At 38.9% G+C, this 21,710-nt stretch overlaps 1 protein-coding gene and 1 long non-coding RNA gene across 3 annotated transcripts; both read right to left on the bottom strand.

Moving 5' to 3' along the window:
- Positions 1 to 3,251: 3,251 nt before the first annotated feature.
- On the bottom strand, positions 3,252 to 10,392 carry LOC103982036 (calcium-dependent protein kinase 3). 2 transcript variants are annotated; one of them, XM_065172714.1, is made up of 8 exons: positions 9,608 to 10,392; positions 9,141 to 9,535; positions 6,951 to 7,094; positions 6,638 to 6,790; positions 6,178 to 6,293; positions 5,922 to 6,089; positions 3,755 to 3,985; positions 3,252 to 3,673 (listed from the first exon to the last, which is right to left on the bottom strand). In XM_065172714.1, the coding sequence occupies exons 1-8, from the start codon at positions 9,655 to 9,657 to the stop codon at positions 3,524 to 3,526; spliced, it is 1,407 nt and encodes a 468-aa protein (XP_065028786.1). In that variant the 5' UTR covers positions 9,658 to 10,392; the 3' UTR covers positions 3,252 to 3,523. The 2 variants fall into 2 exon arrangements, with proteins under 2 accessions (XP_065028786.1, XP_009397101.2); XM_009398826.3 differs by having other exon boundaries at positions 9,141 to 10,392.
- Positions 10,393 to 10,763: 371 nt separating this feature from the next.
- LOC103982035 (uncharacterized) lies at positions 10,764 to 21,462 on the bottom strand. The gene is made up of 4 exons (XR_010502041.1): positions 20,939 to 21,462; positions 20,043 to 20,073; positions 11,166 to 11,431; positions 10,764 to 11,069 (listed from the first exon to the last, which is right to left on the bottom strand). It is a non-coding gene; the product is annotated as an uncharacterized LOC103982035 (long non-coding RNA).
- Between the last annotated feature and the right edge of the window lie 248 nt (positions 21,463 to 21,710).

Raw genomic sequence — 21,710 nt, 5'->3', positions numbered from 1 at the left:
CCCCTCTCTGAGCGGGGGGATCGCCACGGTGGCCGACATCCCCTGCACCTCATGTTGCAGCGTTGGTGGGTCCAACCCTCCCTCTGATTCCCAAGTATGGAAGGGTTCATGATCCGCCGCCACGTGTGCGTCTAGCACCGATAGCTGCAATCCGCATTGCAGGGCATCCGATTCCCTCGAGCGTCCATTGGCGCGGGCGGGCCCTGCATGCGGTGAGGCGGGGAAGGGTGAGTTGGTGGGGACGGGGTCTATTCTTTTTTTGTCCCGAAAAACGGAAAACCTAAACTCACCCTCTTGCTGACCCAACTTGTGACCAGCTGAGGGAGCGACGGTGCCATGTTTTGGGCCCCGCAGAGCCTCTCTCGAATTCTATCGATTCACCGTAACGAAACGGAGAGTAGAATTGTGTCGGGGGCTTTTCCCTGCCGCTGATACTTCGCTTTCCATCTGATGCTCAACCGTCGTCTCCGCGTGGTCCGGTCACCGCCCGGTGCCACACGCAACCCACACGATATATATATATATATCGTGATCTCTTTTGCCACATAAACAAAAGTGAAATCCTTCAGAAATAATAACATACATAGTCTTTTGCCATTATTATTATTTTATTTGCCAAAAGGATATTTAATTTCATAAATGGAAAAGCTATTATTTTCATAAACTGTGCGCTGGATTTCTTCGTTATTAGTCGAACATTTGTCATGTCTTTTGAGGAAACAACAACCTTTTCGTGTTATGGTGGAGAGTTACATCTTACCAATCTAAGGACAAGTCAAGATCAAAGATAGAAAAGCATGAGCTTGCTAGGAATTCAGTGTGATCCAGCGATCAACATAATCTTCTTCTAAATCTTTCATTATTCAATCAAATTGACGGTGGTAAAAATGACACTTGCTGTCTACGCAATACTCAATAAAGTTTCCGTCTTCTGAACCACGCTGCAATGCGTGTCATGATCCAAAGATCTGAACTGGCACCCAATGGACTTGGACATCAAATCTAACAGACATTATTATCTTTGTCCTCGGGAATCCAAAAAGGGCATCTTCTTTCATCCTTGTAGATTTTAGGTGACGGCAGAAGCTGGTGCGTCGTCGGATTTGCATGAAAGAAAGGATGACTGTGTTCTTAGGGATAAGCCTCGCTCTGCTGATGGTTCTGTACCACCTTGTGTTGTTTCATCCATAAACCCACCAGCCACGGGAGCACGCCCCTGCAAACATCATGATTCCTTGAGGGAACAGTTTGACTCCGAGACGAGTTTAGCTATCTATCTATGTGAGAGAAGCATCGGCTTCCGGTTACATAGATCAGCTGGTTTAGCTGCTTTCATTGCCGTGTCAGGAGACACTACTGAAGGGAAAAGAGTCCGCAAGGATGGATTCACTGGCTTCTTTTTCTAGTTTTGAGTAGGAATTATGTTGAGGAGCATAGTGTGCAAACTCATATCGACGGTGTCTCGCTCTTGGAGAGAGAAGAAGATCTGAGAAAGAGAGACACCTTTTCCCCACCCATAGAGAAAAGTGAAAGAGAGAAAAAGATGATGATACATAAAGGAAGAACTTTTCGGTGCTTTTTATTTTGTACCATCCATCTATCTATCTATCTCTTAGATTTCCGGTGACCTCTTTTAGTGTGACTATTTTGAATGAGCTCGTTGGTGCGGGGATTAATTTCCTTCACGAACGATGCTATCATAAAGAAGATGGACCTTTCTTCTTACACATGTTCTATTTCTGAATCCATGGTTAATGTTGCAGAGTCCAATGTCTTTTTTTAGATTAACTGTAGTTCCTCATTTATAAGCTAGTGGATAAACTTATTGTAACTTTACATATTGTTGTTATTGTTCACTTGTTAATTATTTTAAGAAAGATGTGGTTGGTGAATTACAAGTCATTTTCAATCTTCCCATTATGTGTCATTGTGTAAATCTAAGAAGAATTATTCATGAATAAGATCATAAAAAAAAAAAAAAACTCTTGTTCTCCAAAGTAAAGAATAATGGGTAGTCTTATTTTCGGAATCGATGATTTTGATTTTCTAAAATTTAGAATTCTAGAAACAGAATCCAAATCGACGATTCCAATTTTATTTTTTAATTTAAAAAATGAATGTATACCTATAAAATAATGAGTGTAATGATATTAAATTGAGTGAAATTAAAATTTTGACTTGACTTTGATCGTCGTATTGATTTTCTTTTGGCATGTACTCAATATTGATGTGTTGGCTTTCCTAAGTTACCATTATCGGATTTTCTAAAGCCTACTTGGTGGCAAAGTGGTGGGTTTCACGTACCATCGAAATCAGTAGAGAGCCTAAGAGCTTAGGAGAGAGTATGAGAGCTTAGCAGCATTCAAAGAATCCCTAATCAAATGGGTGAGGAAGGAGTTTGGGATGGTAGTTTTAGGATTTTAGGATTTTTTTTTTCTTAAAATATCTCCAAAATGGATTGTTATTTAGCTATTAAAAGGGGCAAATCTATTTTTTTTTATATTGTTTATATTTTATAAATTATAAAATGATCAAAATATCTCTAAAAATAATCGTTAATATGACTATTGTGATAGAGAGAGATACTGATCATTTGTCCCTCCATAGAGCGTTGGGCCAAGCGTTGACCAGACTGTTGGGCTAACCGTTTTAGCCCAACGATAGGTCAAAAGCTCTATTTTATTATATTATTGTTTAAAAAAAATTAAATAACTGTTCGAATTGGAGCCAAAACGAAACCAAACCACCTTTTGTTTGATTTTTAATTGATAAACTATGGAAACCAGTTCGATCTGATCAAATTCAATTTCGATCCAAATCAAAAGACAACTAGATGTCATGTCTCATGTTGAATCTCAAAACAAGGACGACTAGATGTCAGGTCTCATCTCCTGTCCGATCACAAAAGTTCTTTTATTGCTGCTGATCATCAGCTGATTGTCAAATAATTCTATGCAAATATATTGATATTTGAACCATCTGATAAATCTCATATTTGAATCCATCGACATATACGTTATTTAATATAATAAAAATTTCTTGTGTGTGTTTTATAGCTGAACCATAATTGTCAAGAAAACCAACCTACAACACCTAATAATCATATGAAAGGGCACAGAGAGAACGATGGCCTGATTCGCCATTGGAGCTTTGATTATGTACGATGCTTTGGAATGAAAAAAGTACTTTCGATTCCCTAAACCAGCAAACATCTCAGGAGGATTCTAAAGCAACCACGGAGGCACTCAGAATGGATATTGTGCATGCATCTGGTTTACAGCAAACTCTTTTTATGGTACAATATTTCCACAGCAAATACAACCCACTGTATCTATCAGACAGTGGCACCTCTATCATGGCGGTGGAGGGAGAAGTGATTACATAGCGGAGCAAATCAAATAAGAGTCCATCAAACCTTTTTGCCCACCCAAGATAATTAAGATTGAAAAATATTTTGTGCATGGAGGACCCGTTCTCAACTCTACAAATAAGCAGATGACATCTAGCTATTCTTTTTTTTTATTCATTGCTCAAATTTAAGGATCCATCCATCATTAGTCTGACACTTTAGACTACTATTGAAACTTCCTCTTGAATGGTGCCATGAAGCCTTCCTCCAATCTGCTCCAGTTTTCATTATCGCCACAAATTCATCGTAGCTGATCCGGCCATCCTGCGATTATACAAAAAGATTTGCTTGTTGGTGATCAAAGAGACTAACAGCATAGCATCGAGAGAAGGAAGGGATCACTACCTTGTCAGTATCAACCTCGTATAAGATATCATTGGCCAATCCCGTGCTATCAGGGGCTCCATCTTCCTCTAGTGCCTCACGAAGTTCCTCTGATTCAATAAATCCGTTCCCATCTTTGTCAAAATAGGAGAAGGCCCTTCTGAGATGCTCATCGTTTGTCATTCTTTGAAAATGAAGAGAAACAGCTACAAAATCTCCATAATCTAGGGTTCCTTTTCCCTTGGTATCGATCTGTTTGGCAAATTTGAATAATTAGATTCTGCAGTATGTTGTTCACTGCCAAGCAAAAAACATATCAGATATATACAAAAGAATCAACCTACTAGGCGCATAGTATATAGATAACCCTTTCTTATCATTAAGCATGTCGCCAAGCAAATAAAGTAGCTTGTGATCTCATTTCCTTGTACATCAGATGTACTGTGATCTATGATTTCGCTGAAGATTTTTTCAATAAAACAATTGAAAGCAATGATGAGCAGAAAAGCACGACATGGATATGCAATCAATGAGATCCTTCAATTTGATCCATTATTCAAGGCTTCCAAGTAACTTAAAACAAAAGAAAGTATTTGTCATCATCGATAACTTTAAGATAAGAGCATAACAACAGCCATAAAGGGTAAACCGGATCTACCATTTAAGAAAAGCACTAAAAGAGTTCCCACATCATTTGGATTTACATGAAGGTCGTTCCACTGATTTTATTTCCTGATTATATAAGGATGAACTAGAATCTATATAACCTCTATAGGCTTGTATCTCTTTAGCCTTTGGTAAATAAGTAAATTAATCTTGAAATATAAGTGTATACCTAAACTATCATTAAGCAGGGAAGGAACTAGGAACACGACAATCTCTCAAATATTTGAAGAGAAAATTAAGGATCCAAAGCATGAAAAAAGAAGTAAATTACCATTAGCCTTCTATCCAGAAGCTATTTTCACAGACATCAGTATGGTGCAAGATTTTCACAACATAAAATTTGGTAATTAAATCAGCAATGAACCCTCTTTTAAAGCAATACGAATTCAAGGAATGCCGTATCGCGTACCGGATCCATACCGGTCAATGACTGACCAGTAGGTACTAGTGCTTCGAAGACGAAGAAGAAGAAAAAGAGGAAGGAAGAAGAGGAGGTGGTGGAGGAAGAAGAAGGCGCAAGAGAAAAGAAGAGGAATCAGTGGAGGAAGCGGAAGGCGCAAAAGGAAGGAAGAAGCGGAGGCGGTGGACGCATACCGAGAGGTACGTGATGGGAATGGCATCGAATAGTAGGGGCGAACAACAGTTGCGGCAGCCAAGGTTCCATGCTCCCCACAAGAAGAGTTGGGGCCGACTGCCCTAATTAAGTTTTTCTATATTTTTCTATCGGGTTGGACCTGAGCACCCAAAATGGGGGCGATCCACAAACTGGTCCACGATCAGACCAGTTTATCAACTTATATTGCAGCTGTTGTCACCCTAATCCCTTTGCCACATATACAGAACCTCCTAGATCATAATTTTCTGGAAATTAACAAATAAATTTTTTTCCAAAAATTCTTCCTAGGTTCTGGTTCTGTATACTTGTATTAACAATTAATCTAAAAGAAAATTTTCTTGCAAAACAAACCTACACAGAAAACAAAGATTAATGGTGGAAACTTATCAATTTCAAACAATTTTCCTAAAGAAGAAAGAGAAAAGATGTTCCTCCATGATCTGAAACTTCATTGCTGATCATAAGATAGAATTAAGCCAAGCTTGACGGATGGGTTGACCAGGGCACTTAAGCCAGTCCCAAACTGTAATCAAGCCAAGCTCAAGAAGCTCAGAAATATCTCCTTGAGGGTTCCTAATAACCACAGGACACCCAGAGTTTATGCTTTGAGTTAAGCAAGTCAGTAGAACACAGTTAATGGATGAAATGCTTATAACTATGGTTCTTTTGCCTAAACAATAAATAGTTACAAGTTAAGTTTTGAGCATTTAGATGGAAATTGATTAGAACACAACGCATTCAGCCTAGACATCCCAAAATACAAATTTCAAGCCTAGACATAAGGTTGTGGTGCTGCACCATCTTATCAAATCAAATACAATTTTCCAAAGAGGTCTTTCATACTTAACTTTGGCCATAAAATACATGAAGATTGTAAGATCTCATAGATATGTGAAATAGACTTACAGCTTCAATAAGCATCTGCATTTCAGACTCCACAAGGTGCGAATCAAACTTAGGAAGCCCAGCTTTAAGCTCATCATGGGAAATGATGCCATCATTATCAGTGTCCATCATCCTAAACATCTCTTTAATATCCTCAGCTTCTTCGATGGACAAGTGATCAGCAATAACCTAATCAAAAGTCAATCAAAATTAATATACACTCGGGTTTCCAAAAACATTTGGAATAGTTAACCAAGATTAATATAGTGCATCGAACCATCAAAGCTCTTCTTTTAAATCCATTCATCCTTGAAAACTGTTTGAGCCTTGACTTGACAACATTACCAAGAGGTACATTTGGAGCTTTCTTAGTGTTTTGAATCCAAGGATGTTCTGCAAGAAGAAATAAACATCTAAGAACAAATTCAACATAATCTGGATGAAAACAAAATTTTTGTAGAGGGGCAGTCCTTGTATGTACAATACAAGATCAGGATTTCAAAATACAGAAAAAGAAAATCATTCCAGTTAATTCCTATGATCTCAAATTTGTCAATACCAATGACATCACATATTCCTTCTGGATAATATAAGCAATCAAAAGCCAATGCAATAGAACAGATAGAAGAATCTAACGAATTATCTTGATAATTGTGGAAGCAAAATTTTATAAAACCTTGTACTAACTGGATAATGACTTTATTAATGCGTAAGCAAGAAAACACAATGTACCATACCAAGAACTTGCTTTGCAGTTAATCGTAACTTGGGGTCAGGTTCCAACATCTGTTGAACCAAATTCTTAGCACTTTCTGAAACACTAGGCCATGGTTGACATTCAAAATCTATCACTCCCCGAAGAATGGCTTGTGCAACACCTTGTTCGGTTTCTACAATTCAAACGTTATATTTCTAATTAGAAAGAAAATTTATATGCAGAATTAATAAGGTACAAGCAAAATTTACTTATAAATAGTAGATTTTATATTACAGAATGAAGTATTAAAAATATTCAGTAACATCGGACGGATTCATTATTAAGGAGCTTACCAGCCCAAAATGGAGGAACTCCACATAGGAGGATGTAGAGAATAACTCCAGCACTCCATATATCAATTTCTGGTCCATAACTCCGCTTTAGAACTTCAGGAGCCATGTAATATGGGCTTCCAACTATCTCAGAAAACTTTTCACCTGGAATGGACAAAGAGAAACAATACAAACTACCCATTGCATTAAATTAAAATGAGAAGGAAACATGTAAGAATTTGTTAGAAAACCGTACATAAAAAGACTTCATGCTTTTAGCAATCTATTAACTCTCAGCTCCAGATGGAACAACTATCTGATGACAAATAAAGTTATAATTTTTAACAAGAATCAACAGCATTAATCAGAGTTGATAGATATAAAGCTTAGTAGTATTAACATATATAGAGTACTCTGGAAAATAATGGCTATTAGGCACATCAATGTAATTTATTACCTAATAGAACCTTCATTCAGACAAATGGAGATGAATTATATGATAAAAGGAAATTTGATTTCCTTCCCATATTTGAACTTAAATCTGTGTTCTGAATATTTGTCGATCGCCCAGCCATTGTGCTTTTTACACTCATACACCATCCACCTATGTCACATCACTGAAAGAGACAAAGTCTCACCCCAACAAATCTGCCACACTAGCCACAAATAGAGGCCACTCACGGTTACAGAAGATGCCAACTATAAAATGGAGGCACAAGCACAATTTTACAGGTCTGATCCTCTCTCATCCTTCCCCTATCCACCTCGAGATTATTAACGTGGAAGTCCAAGGGACGTATCAAAAAACCCTCCCGACATCAGTCTTCGTGCAGGAAAGAGACCTACAGCAACTTGGTATCACATCAGGAGCACTCGATACTCAAAGACAATGTTGGTTTTTTCCTTGTGCAAGTCGGGCTCAGACCAGGTCGGGCTGGTCATTCCTCTCGAATGTGACCACCGACATCAGGAGATAACCTACACACCTACACTCATAATCTTTCACAGGTATACAACTAACCCTCTCATTTGAGCTTATAAAGGTATCCAAGAAGTCTTAGGTGGTTAAGCCTGCTCCTCAACAAAACCATGCTCATCTTCATTTTTCAATAACTTCTTCAATCCACGCTAGTACTTTCATACCCAAGAAACAAATTTGATTCATTTCCAAATGTATCTCTTTGTCATGAGGAGTAATAGATTGCAAAGAAAGCCCAATCCACCCTCTGAAAATGAAACTAAATAGCTGACTTTTCAATTAATATACTTTTCTTTATTCTCTAAATTTAAGTGTACATTATATCCACAACAGGTGGGGCTGTCAATAAGTTATGCCAAACCTCAAAAAGAAAAAAGGGCCAAAGAAGTAAGTTTGGATTTTTCAAGTGCCAATCATCAAAGTGACATTTTAGGACTGGAAGTCAAATTCCTCCGACTAGTCAAATCAAAGTTATTGTAGGAGTGCTTCATAGAGTAGTCAGTTTGGGCTCTTGTAGCACACAATCACAACTAGCAACTAAAAGAAAAAGTTAAGGACAAAGGCTGCAAAACTGTGTTCAAAATCATAGCAACAGAAAACCTGAAAAGGAGAGTAGACTATGATAAAACAAGGAATTATTGGGAGTGATAAGTGCAAGTGAGAAGGCAACAATCTGCAACATCAAAGGATAATACAAAAAAGTCAATTAGATTGTTATGGAAATGTGCAATAGGTGGCTCATTGAACCCAAATCAGCGCGAAAGACCTAAAAACAAAAAAGATGGCATTTTATAGAAAAGGCATTTCATGATAGTAATGCCACCAGAGATGCCTCTTAACCGGACTAATCAACAAAACATAACTGAATAAGTCAATACACAATTATATAACTGCGTATTGTAGCTTGGACATTTTGAACGTTCTTTCCATTATCTATAGATTTACCATGCCATGATGTACGACATCTAGCAACACCAATGCAATAGCCTGGGAACTTAAAAATACCAAATTCAGTACAGCTATATATAGATTCCTAGTAGGAGCATGGAAATTCCAGTTTATGAAACAACTTAGCACTGATAAATTCCTAAACAGAATCAGACGTTTAGCAGAACTCAGCAGCGACGACAAGGTCCAGAAATATGTGTTTGGCAAGTATATCATCACAGTTAACCACAAACAACTTGCAATTTCATCATAAACAGACAGATAGAGCAGAGAAATAGACCCACCAGGCTCGAAGAATATAGACAACCCGAAGTCAATCGCCTTCAACGGTGAGTTATCCTTCTTGTCCACGAACAAAAAGTTCTCCGGCTTGAGGTCGCGATGGATGACCCCGTGTCGGTGGCACAGCTGCACAACCTCAACGATCGTCCTCATGATGGCAGCAGCGGCACGCTCCGAGTAGTGCCCCTTGGCCACAATGCGATCGAAGAGCTCCCCGCCCTCACAGAGCTCCATCACCAAATGCACGGCGCGGTCGTCCTCGCATGCCTCCCTGAGGCTCACGATGCTGGGGCTCTTCGGCACGTGCCGCATTATGGCCACCTCCCGCCGCACGTCCTCCACGTCCACCGCCGTCCGCAGCTTCCGCTTGGAGATCGACTTGCACGCGAAGAGCTCCCTGGTGTTCCGATCGATACAAAGGTAGGTGACGCCGAAATCCCCACGGCCGAGCTCGCGGGCGAGCACATACCTCTCTTCGATCCTGCCGACAGACTTGAACTCGCTTCCTAGAATCGTCATCCTCTCGCGGTGGCCGCCGCCGTTCTGCTGCAGTTGGTGGTTATTATTGAAGCCGGCGTCGGGGAAGGTGGGACACGGCCGTCGACGACCGGCAGCAGACGATCATCCCGCGCTCCGGATCCGATCCCTTTGCTTCCGGAAAGAGATCGAACACCGACGCGGTCGCTAGGGTTTCACATCATATCTCGCATATAATAAATCCAATTTCTTGAGGGGTTGGATTTGGTTAACTTTAGGGGAAAGGGACGGGGAAGCTTTTAGAGTGGGAAAGCCGAGAGCCGAGTCTGCCAGAAGTTACCGCGGACGCAGGTGCGACAACATGGAACGCGAGGAACGGCGAAAGGGAAGGAAGGGGAGGAGGAGGACGAGGAGGCTCTTCATAGTGGTCTCCGTCATCATTACGGCAAGTGGAGCCGTTCGGGTTCGACACGTTGACTCACGATCGAACGGAAGGTAAAAGATCCAATAAAAAGTAGTGCGGATGGGAGGTCAGTCGATAGCCCTCTTCTGGAGAATTCCAAGCACCGGATGCTTTCTCCCCTCTCCTCTGTGCACTTGTTCTTTTCTTGAGCGAGTACACCATCTCCTTCATGATTTCATATTCGATTATGGTCTAACATGTCTCGTACCTCTGAGCTCCGAATCTTGTGCTCGGACCAAAAACAAAGAAACAGATCGGTGTAATGGTAGAGATGATGCTTTGGGGATAAAAAGAGAGTGAGCGCTGTAAATCTTTCATTAGCGCTCAGAATTATGTGCTGCAGATAAGAATTAAAGAATAAAGTAATGTATGGATATAAAGAACAGGTGGTTCACGAACTGCTGTGAGCTACGCGAAGAGAGAGAGAGAGAATCACACACCTTAAGACAAAAGTTAAAAGAGTAGCAGTCGTTTCAATGTCGCAATAATTGAGTAGAGACGGCTACTCTAATAAGAGGAGGAGCCCAGTATCTTAGCGCTGAAACCGCAAACACATCATCGTTTACGTCAGAAGAGGCATCAGCGTGCAAAGGATGGAAGCATGCGATGATGCTGACTGTGTTTCTCCAATCTGCTCAATGCTGCATGTGCCACAGGAAAACGAAGTCTTCTTTACTTCCTGGAGATGGACGCTATAGGAAATAAATATTTTAACAATAAATACAAATATAAAAAAAAAACTCTCGACACATCATGCTGTGTCAGGATACGGCATCTCTCTGGAACCTGAACCAGCTAGAAACAGTTATATTTGATGTTTTAAGTCATCTTCGATCTCAACCCAATTAAGGAGGCTGCCACTGTAGGATAGATCTAATCAAAGGCGTTGTCAGGATCATCCTACCTCGGTACTGATATGAGAGAGACGACCTCGATTAGTTTTTTTATCAGCTCGTACACCTCAATCTTGTGAACTTACAATGGAGAGGATCTGCATAAACAAACATCAATATAATTCGTAGAATTCGATATTTGCAAATATCAGTGTGGAAGATTTCGTATTGGCACATGAGAGAGTCCACCTTACCTTCCTCGCAAAATATTGAAGAATCTGTCCTTCCATGGCTTCAGTCAATTGCTGTGAAATGTTACAGATTGGGCTTAAGCTTAGAGATACACCTTACTTCACGAATTAAACTGAAGTCAACGAGTGTTCGACCAGAAGAGCAAAAGGCAACAGTGATTTCAAGGTGGCAAACAATTACATTTTCCGGATCATCACTGCCATCAATTTTTCTGTATTATTCTTCGTAGGCTTCCAACCTTTAAGGCCTCCCGTATCACTTGAGTTTGCTACATGAAGAAAATGGCATGTGAAGGATCGTTGCTTACCAATAATCGACAAGTTAAAGAAAGAATAAGTAAAGTGTTAGACACTAGGTATAAAACAATTATCGTGCCAGACAGAGTACCTCATTCAATTAGCATCGGGGAACAAAAAGGCTTTCTTATGACATAAAACTTTTAATGTCAATTAATTATTCTGATCCGAATGTCAATTAATTACTCTGATCCGATGCAGGCATCAAAACCATAATGAATAATCTCGGTATGAAGCTGACCGAAGCAGCATTCCAGGATAGAAAAATCATGAACCTGATAAAAGAGACCACCAAATGCCAGGCAGCAAATAAATGAGGAAGCAAATACGTAGCTGGCTTTTATATATGTGACGATAACATATATCATAATTAGAGAAGGTTGTAGATTGCAACACTAAGTCCTAGGGGATTGACAGTTTGATATCTGCAAGTGTAACGAATATTAATTTGTATGGGGTTCAGGTTCAACAATCCATTGACTCAATACCACCTTTCAGATGGAAGTTTTGGCAAAAAGGAAAACTATTGCTAGGAAACAAGCGTGAAACCTAAAAGAAACAACCTCTATTACTTGTAAAAGCAATGAAATTAAAAGTGTGATAGAACACTTATAAATGCATAAGAATGCAGATTATCTTTGGACAACACCTGGGTACTCTCAATAGTTTGCAAAACGCTATTGCTTTTTTGTCTCCTTGTATCTCGAGAACCTCCTAAGATTTGGACAACAGGCTTTGGGGGCTTCTCATAGCAGCTGGGCGGAGCTTGATGCAAAGCTTTGGTTGCTGGAACTCGAGGAAAAAGATTGTGGTTGGAGGGCAAGGCCCTTTTCTGAACTCCTCATCTTCTGACTCTCGACGCAAGCTGAAAGGCTAGAGCCAGCTAGGGCTACTTCTGGGTTGCTGTGGGGTCTTCTTCTTCTTCTTCTTGCCAAAAGTCTCTTAGAAAGAAATTAAGGCTAGCAACACGTTCGAAAAGATCTCTATAGTAAGGTGGCTCTAGGCAGGAAGAAGGGCTGCAGAACTTGCAAACCTCTTCCTCTCTTTCCCTCCTCCCCCTCTCAGCCTAGGGTCAATTGGCTTCTCAAGAGAAGGCATGACTTGGATTTCTTTAGATGGAGCTCTTCTCCTTTTATAGCCGAGGAAGGGATGGAGTCCTAGCTAGGTTAGGACTTAGAGAGTCTTAATACCTTTAGGACTTGTTTAGGGCTGGCTTATGAAAGTCCTCCTCCTATTAAGAATTGACGCCATGCTCTCCCCGTGGCTACACGTATTTGGGTGAGGGTTGCCCTAATCTTAGTCCTAGTAGGATTGTGATTAAGCTGAGTGCGCTACTATATATGATATGGACTTTGCTTGGCCAAATAGGGTTTTGAGGCTTCAAGAGGCCCTTCAATAGGGGTCAACTAGTATGGTTGAGTGTTTTTGAGATTGTCCCTAATCACGACTCCTCCAATTAGGCGATTCATGTCTCGTTGAATCTTACTTTGAGGCTTCTTCTCTCTCCATCCAGAGTTGGAGGTTTTGCTTTGGCCCATCAATGTGGTCGGCTTCGGTGCTTAACCATATGTCGTCCACGTGTGCCATTTTGATGTGGTTCACTTTGTTGTTGATCACCATCAACTTGAGGGCTTTGTCGGACTTCTTGGGGCTTCAAACTTGCTGCTACCCCTTTTGGTTTCTCCTCATCTCTATTGTTGGAGGTAGACTTTGGTTTTTTGCATGCCGAAGAAAGAGTCATGAGCTTTCGACAAGCATTCACCGTCCGCTTTGCTGGGTCGATAGATGTCGAATCCTCCGTCGAACCAATCTAATCTCATGTGACGAGGAACTTCCGTCCATCTTTCTGAAGTTATACTTCTAAAGTTGGCGAAAGTAAACAACATCTCGATCGTATAAGTAGGGGCTCCCAAGGATGAGTTGGCATATATCAAGTGGAACCGCCTCACATGTCACCTCATTGATGAATGCCTTTATGATGACAAAGCATATCATGCATTGTTGGTCAATCTTCATCTCTACATCATTATAAAGCCATCCAAGAGGATACGGGCGTAGATACAATGTCGTCTCTAGGCCGAGCTTCTTCACCAAGCTCATCGAGATGTTCTTTTAGCACCCGGTATGACCTATGTTATTGGTCAATCTTCTCTCATGTATGACATGCAATTTTACAGTGTTAATAGAATGAATCACTTCATTTTGAGGAAGAAGTTTTACCATCCCCAAAATTCTCTTGGGCCTTTGGGTGGCTCCTTTTAACCTTCTTTGTAGGCTTCTTGTTGTGGGTGTGATTCTTTCTCTTGATCGCCATCACTATGTTATAAGTGATCGAAATATCATATACTTTGAAGAGGCTCAACTCTGTACGAATCTATTCATGGAGGTCGATAGTGTATTTCATCATTGTTGAGTAATCGTTGAGCGAGTTTCCAAGTGCCATCGCTTGTCATCGAAACTTAATAGTGTATTCTTACATAGACTGGTCCTAGTCCAATAAGTTTAGTTCAAAGTCATAAAGTTTCTCCAAAGTAATCCAAGTGTCATCGAAAGCTGGACGATCATGCCACTTGATAAGGAAGTGTCGAGTAATGCTAGTAGCAGACATAACAAGGCTGTCATAAAAAATGGCCTCTACGTCATTCTTGTGTTATAGGAGAATTGATGCTTTGGGATGATTGTCACCTACAGGAACATCGTTAGACAAAGGAAGCTCAAAAGTATCATGATATTGAGTTAAATGCTCCATATTGAAAATTGGACTAATATTTAAGTCGGAAGACAAATCGAGCATATTTGCATTAGATCCCAAATTTTGGATAATGGGAAAAGAATCAATGGCTCGAGCATGCAACTTTTTGAATGAGTTTTTAGGGGATCTCTCTGGGCGAATGCGAACCAAGACATAATCACCAACTTGAAACTCTTGACTTCTACGATGTGCATTAGCAACATGTTTGTAACTTTCATTACTTACAGTAATTTTGCGTTGAATCTCAACATACAAATCATGAACATGTTGAGCGAAGGAGTGGGCTGGTTCTACGGCCCGATAGTCAAGTGGAAGGAGTGCAAGGTCAATGAGGGTGTGAGGAGTACAGCGGAGGATAGTTTGAAATGAGCTTTTTGTGGTGGAGCGATTGACTGAGTTATTGTTTGCAAATTTTGTACTGGGTTAGGTTAAGTCTTAATTTCCAGGTTTCTCCCTAACTAAACATCTAAGAATATTTTCTAAGGAACGGTTAACAACCTTTGATTGCCCATCGGTCTAGATTTGAAAGGTTGAAGAGAACTTCAATATTGCGCCAAATAGTTTCCATAAAGTTTTCTAAAAGTAGCTAACAAATTTCACATCCCTATCGGATACCATGGTTAAGAGCAAGCCATGTAATTTAACCACTTCTCAAAAGAACAATTTAACATTGTGTGAGGCATTATTGGTCTTGTTATATGGGATAAAATAGGCCATTTTTGAAAATCGATCAACAACAACTAAAATAAAGTTATGGCCACAGGTTGTTTTGGGAAGTCTAAGGACAAAATTTAAACTCATATCTTGCCATATGTGAATGTGGAATGGGTAAAGAGGTGTATAGGCTAGTATTGTATTTGCGAGTTTTCGCAATTTGATAAGTGCAAAACTGCGACAGCATTCGAGCAATATCTCGCTTTAAGGAAGGCCAATAAAATCCATCCTCGACTAATGTAATGGGGAACACACAATCTAGTAGATCAAAAAAGGTAACCGTCCCTAAGAATGAAGTCCATATGTTCACGACGCTTTCCATCTTGGACTTCTCAATATATGTGACTAAAGTCTAGGCATTGGGTATACTCTTCTTTTAATTACTCGAATCCTATGACCTTGACACTCATGGAAGATAGGATTGTAGAAATTCGACAATTAGCAATTGTTTTGAGTGTAAGAACAATGCTTAATTACAAAAGAGTCTTTGTTAAGAAACTCAACCCACTTGGCATGTCGAGTATTAACTTCTTTTGGGCATTTAAGTACCTTAAGGCCTGGTGGTCAGACAACAAGACAAACTCTTACAGTAGAAGGTAATGTCGCCAATACTTAAGACATTGTATAATCATGTAGAATTATGTTGTAGGTAGAATAATGTTGCTTTGCATCATTGAGTTTCTTATTGAAAAAGGCGTATCGCTTGACTCTCTTGACTAAGAATCCCTCCTATGCCTACACTAGAGGCATCACAAAGTGACCTCAAAGGGTTTACTAAAGTCAGGGTGCCTAAGAACACGAGCGGTGGTCATTTTCGTCTCAATGTCAGCAAAGGCTTTAGTAGCAGTCAGGGTCCAAGAAAACTCATCTTTCTTTAGGTAATCAGTGATAGGTATCATGATGGAACTAAACCCTCTAATGAATCTCTTATAGAAAGAGACTAATCTATAGAAACTTTGAATCTCAGAAAGGTATTAGGCTCAGGCTATTCTAAAATGACGTGAATCTTTTATGGATCAGTGGCAATACCTTAGGTAGAAATGATGAAGCCTAGGAATAGAACATGGGTTTGCATGAACGAATACTTTTTAGATTGACATAGAGCTCAGCAACTTGAAGGGTAGTAAGAAACTATTGAAGATGTTTTAAATGATTCTCTTGGGTCTTACTAAAAACCAACATAACATCAAAGTATACTACAACAAATTTACCTATGTATGGTTGTAAAACTTGGTTCATGAAGCGCATGAAAGTGTTTCGGGTATTGGATAGACCAAAGGGTATAACTAGCCATTTGTATAGGCCATCTTGAGTTTTGAATGTTGTTTTCCATTCGTCACCAGATCTAATACGAATTTAGTGCTATCCGCTTCTCAGATCAAGATTCGACAACTAACTAGATCTAATAAGAAGGCCTAGCATATCCTCAAGTCGAGGAATCTGGAACGATATTTGATTGTTATTTTATTGATTGCTCAACTATCGACACACATCCTCTAAGGCCCATCTTTCTTAGGGGTTAACAAGGTAGGGACAACGCAACGACTAAGTCTGTGTCGTACAAAACCTTTAGCCAAAAGTTCTTCAACTTGCTTGTTTAACTCAATTTTCTCCTTAGGATTTATTCTATAATGCGGGAGATTAGGGAGCTGCGATCGTTGGATAAGGGCAATGGCATGTTGGATTTCCTATGAGGGTGATAACTCACTAGGTAATTCCTAAGGGTATGACATCAGAAAATTCATCTAAAAATGATTTAACCTCAGAGTTAGGTCAAGAATGGTGCAAGAGCTAGGAATTTCTCTAGCAATGATGACCACACAAAATTTGTTGTCTAGGCTCTCAATTTTAAAAGATTTAGGATCTAGTAAGTGGAACCCATTAGTGGTTAAGACTTGTGGAAGAGACTTAGGAGTTCATGTTTTGTCCTTTTCTGACGGTTTTGCTAGTCACAAGATAATGTTTTTGCCTCTGTATTGAAAACATATGTGTTTTCTCTCCCATGATTGGTAACATCAACGTCATACAACCAAAGCCAATCTAAAAAAATGTGGGCAACATCCATTAGTATGACGTCACAATAAATCTCATCCTAGTAATCTCCTATTTTGATTGGTACCAAGCATCTTTTGGTCACGAATAAAGTGGTTTTGTCAACCCAAGCTACTTTGAATAGGGTTGGATGTGACTCCACCTTAAGGTTTGGTCTTTTGATATCAGATTTTGATACTACGTTCATAGTGCTACCCTTATTTATAACCAATTTGCAAGTTCATTCCTCGTTTCGAATAAAAGTATGGAAGATACTTGTCCTCTTCCATTCATTGGAATCACTAGCAGTAGAGAGAATAATGTGGACAACATTAACATGGGCAACTTCAATTTCTAATTCGCTTTCGTTGCTTGAGTAGGCTTCAGGTTCAACTACTTGGTCTGCTTCCTTGATTTAATCCTTTAGTTCTTGTTTTAAGATAAGGGTATGCTAAAGAAAATGAGAGGCAATGTGACATCTATTATGGCAATAATGCCACTAGATTGAAGATGAACTAGTTTGAGAATCAACAATTAAATGGTTGGGCTAGAATTGCAGCTAGCAGTGGGGATTTTTGGCTTGGCAGAGCCACTACTTGGGGTAGATTGGGAAATAATTCTATTGTCGAGAGATTGAGGAAATGCTTAACGAAATGGATAAAGTTTGATGTACTTCTTAATCTCAAGGACTTGTCCGAAAGCTTCCTTTATAGTGTCGGGAAAACTAAGGGAGACTTTCGATTGAATACCAAACCTCAACCCATTAACAAATAATTGGACAATGATGATTTGGTCCTTTTCTCCTTCATACTTAAGTAAAAATTCCTCAAATTGGGCCAAATACTCTATCACACTAGAATTCAACTATTTAAGGTTTAACAATTATTCAACCAGCTAACTTCGAAAGTAGATTGATAAATATTTTTTCTTAAGTTTTCGTTTCATGACTTCCCATTAAGTGATGGGAGACTCTTGATGATGTTTAAGACTATGTTGAACATGTTGTCAATATTTCCTAGCGGACCCTATCAGTTTTATTTTTGTAAACCGTTCACGTTCAATATCAATCATTCAGTACCACTCATAGTAGTCTTTCATGCTATCTAACCAGCCAACAAACACATTTGAGTCAAATCTACCATCAAAGTTCGGCACATCCACTTTGACTCTCCTAGTCATTTCCCCTAGATTGTCAGCAAACTGAACTCGTTGGTCCATTACTCGAGTTTGTGAATTTCTAGTAGGTTATAGGAATTTATCGTTAAGTTTAAAAGCTTGATCATTAGAAATTGTTGGAGCATGATTATGAACAGGTGCCCTATAGGTGGATCTAGGATTTGTTCGAATTGGAGCTTAGGGAGTTAGTAAAATTCCTTGATTTAAAACTATGGATTGCGGAGAATGGATATGTTGCCTAATTGACTCATCAACCTCCTCATTCATGGATCATTTTTCATGGTGTTGGAGATCTCTTTGGACTTGGGTCATTTGGTCAAATAACTAGTTCAACATTGCGTCATGATTTGCTAGTTTGGTCCTAACGATGTCTACCTCACTCAGTTTAGAGATTCATCAGAATTGGTTTGGTTTTTACCTTGCTAAGTCATTATTCTATTGCTATCAACAATTTACCTTTTGGTATTGAGGTTGTTAATTGTTGCAATGCACTAGGTAGAAATGCAATGTTTCAAATGATTCTCACTTGTTTTTCACTTTTTGTTTGGTTTTTTTTAAAGATAATTTTCAATGGTTCAAATTTTAGTGGTACTATAGTTGTAGCTAAAGGGAAGAGAGAGGGTGATAAATATAAAAAAAAAAAGAAAACGAGAGAAAAGTGATAAAAACCATGATCTAATGAAATATATGATTTTTCTTTTCGATAAAAATTATTAATAAAGTTTTTAAAATTTACTCGACACTGAGAGCCATGTGGTCCACCAATTCCATAGAGACAGTCACCCCAATGTCCAACTCCACACGCAAGGGGTTGACATTGGAGGTGCAAGGATCCCTGAGTGTTGATCGAAGCTTTTGCTACTAGTTGGAACACAATGGGGTTTAGGGCGGGTTTCTTGATGTGCTCTAATATCAAACTGATATGGAACAAAGTAGAGAGAAGAGAGAAGTACAAAGAAAGCACAAGAGAAATAGAGCAAGATAGCAAGAGAAGAGTGTAAGAGACTAAGAGAGAGAAGATGCAAGCCTTTCTTTATTCAAATCGGAAGTGCTTGATCCATTAACAAGCTCTATTATTTATAGGGGTTTAGGAGCCTTGATACAATTAATAAAGACAATGATTCCCTAGAGAGAAGAGAGAAGTAGAGAGAAAGAACAAGAGAAATAGAGCAAGAGAAGAGTGTAGGAGACTAAAAGAGAGAAGATGCAAGCCTTTCTTTATTCAAATCTGAAGTGCTTGATCTATTAACAAGCTCTGTTATTTATAGGGGTTTAGGAGCCTTGATACAATTAATAAAGACAATGATTCCTAAGAGTAATCTCCTAGGGAATTAGTATGCCTCTTAGAAATCCAAGATGTGACTTCTAAGATACCTAAATAGTAAATGAGTGCACTTAATACAAAAAGAGTCCATAGAAAGACCAAAAGACTTTTCAATTTTCAACATGACTCTTAGAATTTCTAGACTAACTAATTGATGACTTTTTGTTGATATCTTTGCCTAGAATAATTTTTTTCGAAATCCTTTATAAAACTTAATAGTTCTCTATTAATAACCCAACTATCACACAATCTTCCGTATTAGCTATCATCTCCGTTAGTAGTGCACAAGTTTCAAAATCTCTATAGTTGATTTTGGTAATCTCCAAAATTTATGCAACCTAAATATGAAGGTCTTCAACAAAATAACAGATTGACCAAATGCATGGGTCTCCCACCAATATGGGATTGGTGATTAGCCAATGTCTACAGGCTTACTCATGTAAGAAAATATATTGATTTGATCACTAGAATGCAAGTCAACAATGTCATAAGGAGCAACTAGAAGATCTCTTAAGGACTCAAACCAAAAGATAGAGCCCAGAAATATAAATAGAAAAGCTGATGTAAGAATTTAAGAAATCAATACCTTTATGCTCTTGAAGCATGCCAAGGAACAGCTGGACAAGCAAAAAATAAAATATATAATGTTAATAACTAGTACAACTGGGACAAGCACCAAAGAACACAATAAACTAAAAGAAAAAGGTTGCAGAGTTCCAGTTACAAATTAACCAAATAAAAGCCTCACAAAGGTTTAGAATTGACTTGCATAGTTCTTCAAGCATGTCAGCTAAAAAGCTAGATCGACATAGAAAGTTGCCCCTTACCAGACTCCTCATTACCTTGTATATTAGAGAGGATTAGCGTGGCTTGTTTTAGGGTTTCTAATATTGTCTACACTACAACATACTTGTTTGGCCTATCACGTATAGTGTGTCTTACACACTCTCTCATACGCATGCACTTTCTGCACAAGGTCTTCTTCTACAAACTAAACTGCTTGGAGAAGCTTTTGTTACTAAATTTTACTGACCAGAAATTGCTCTGAAACATTATCATTGGTCTCGTGTAGCACTCGAGCTAGACAACAATCACTCTAGCGTAGCGTTCCTTTACAAATATTCAACATTTGCAACATGTTTCTCCGTGAGCATTAACACGATGCAAATCAAGTATCTAGCATTTAGTATATAGACCCTCCATTGGAGAGAACTCGAGCCTCAAAAGAGTACCCTTTTGGGCATGTTGCTAATTACCAAGGACCGGTGAAGGCGATTGATAGTAACTAAATTTTGAGACAAGATCATGTTCAACAACGTGACTACAACATCATCACCACCCTAAAAAGAAAAAGGAAGGAATAAGAAAAAAGAACATCTTTTAGTCAAACGCTACAAGTAAGAGCCACCGATTAATTTCTGCACCTACAGATATGCGATGAGGAAAGGGCAAAAAAGAGGTACGGAACATGATGATGCGTACTACGGGGCAAGGCAGCTGGGAAACTTGTATTGTACTTGGATTGCGCTTCGTAGCAGACCTCGAACTCCAGAGGGGGAGGACGAGAACTCATCTCTGCTGTATTCTTCAGCCCCCAACTCACCACCCTTGTTCTTCTCCGATTTCACCGGCGCACGAGTTCCAATCGATCGATCGGATACGGTTTGGGGAACCTGTGAGCGGGTGGATTGTCGGGAAGCGGCGGAAGACGCGGCTAAAGGCCTTCGGAAGCGGAGCGGGCCGGGCCTGTCAATGTTGTGGGTTTGATGAATTATTATATTCTTTTATTTTTATTTTTTTTGGGGAACCAATTCCCGGAAGAAATATTTTTAAAAATTTTCCTATCCTTTTTCATATTTCAATGGAGAATCTCATCTTTTTTTTATAATTATTGGAATATCCTTGACATACCATAATAATAATTTTCTTTTTTGATGGATCGGTCAATCTACCAATTTTTGACTGATGCATAGGATGAATCAATCAAATTTCTTAGTTATTATGTTTTTTAATAGACATAATTTTTTAAAAAAATATGAGTATATTTAAAAATATCATAACTGATGTAAAAAGTTATTATTTTTCATATAAAATGATTCAATTTATTTTGAATTCATTTGCTTTCATCACAATGTTTTTACATTGTTATGATGAAAATATCATAAATACTTTAATAAGCTTTAAAAATATTATAACTTGATGGTGATTTTCAAGGATGATTGGATGGAAAAAGAGAGAATTTCAAGATTAGTAT

The sequence above is a fragment of the Musa acuminata genome, chromosome BXJ1-4, assembly GCF_036884655.1.
Source record: "Musa acuminata AAA Group cultivar baxijiao chromosome BXJ1-4, Cavendish_Baxijiao_AAA, whole genome shotgun sequence".
Lineage (NCBI taxonomy): Eukaryota > Viridiplantae > Streptophyta > Magnoliopsida > Zingiberales > Musaceae > Musa > Musa acuminata.
Note: the sequence above shows the minus strand (reverse complement) of the source record. Positions and strands in the feature narration are given on the sequence as shown.

Coding starts and splice junctions, on each gene's coding strand:
- LOC103982036 (XM_009398826.3), bottom strand. CDS start 9,657: ATGACGATTCTAGGAAGCGAGTTCAAGTCTGTCGGCAGGATCGAAGAG. Junction 6,791..6,950: donor AGTTCCTCCATTTTGGGCTG/GTAAGCTCCTTA, acceptor TTTGAATTGTAG/AAACCGAACAAGGTGTTGCA. Junction 6,294..6,637: donor AACTGCAAAGCAAGTTCTTG/GTATGGTACATT, acceptor TTCTTCTTGCAG/AACATCCTTGGATTCAAAAC.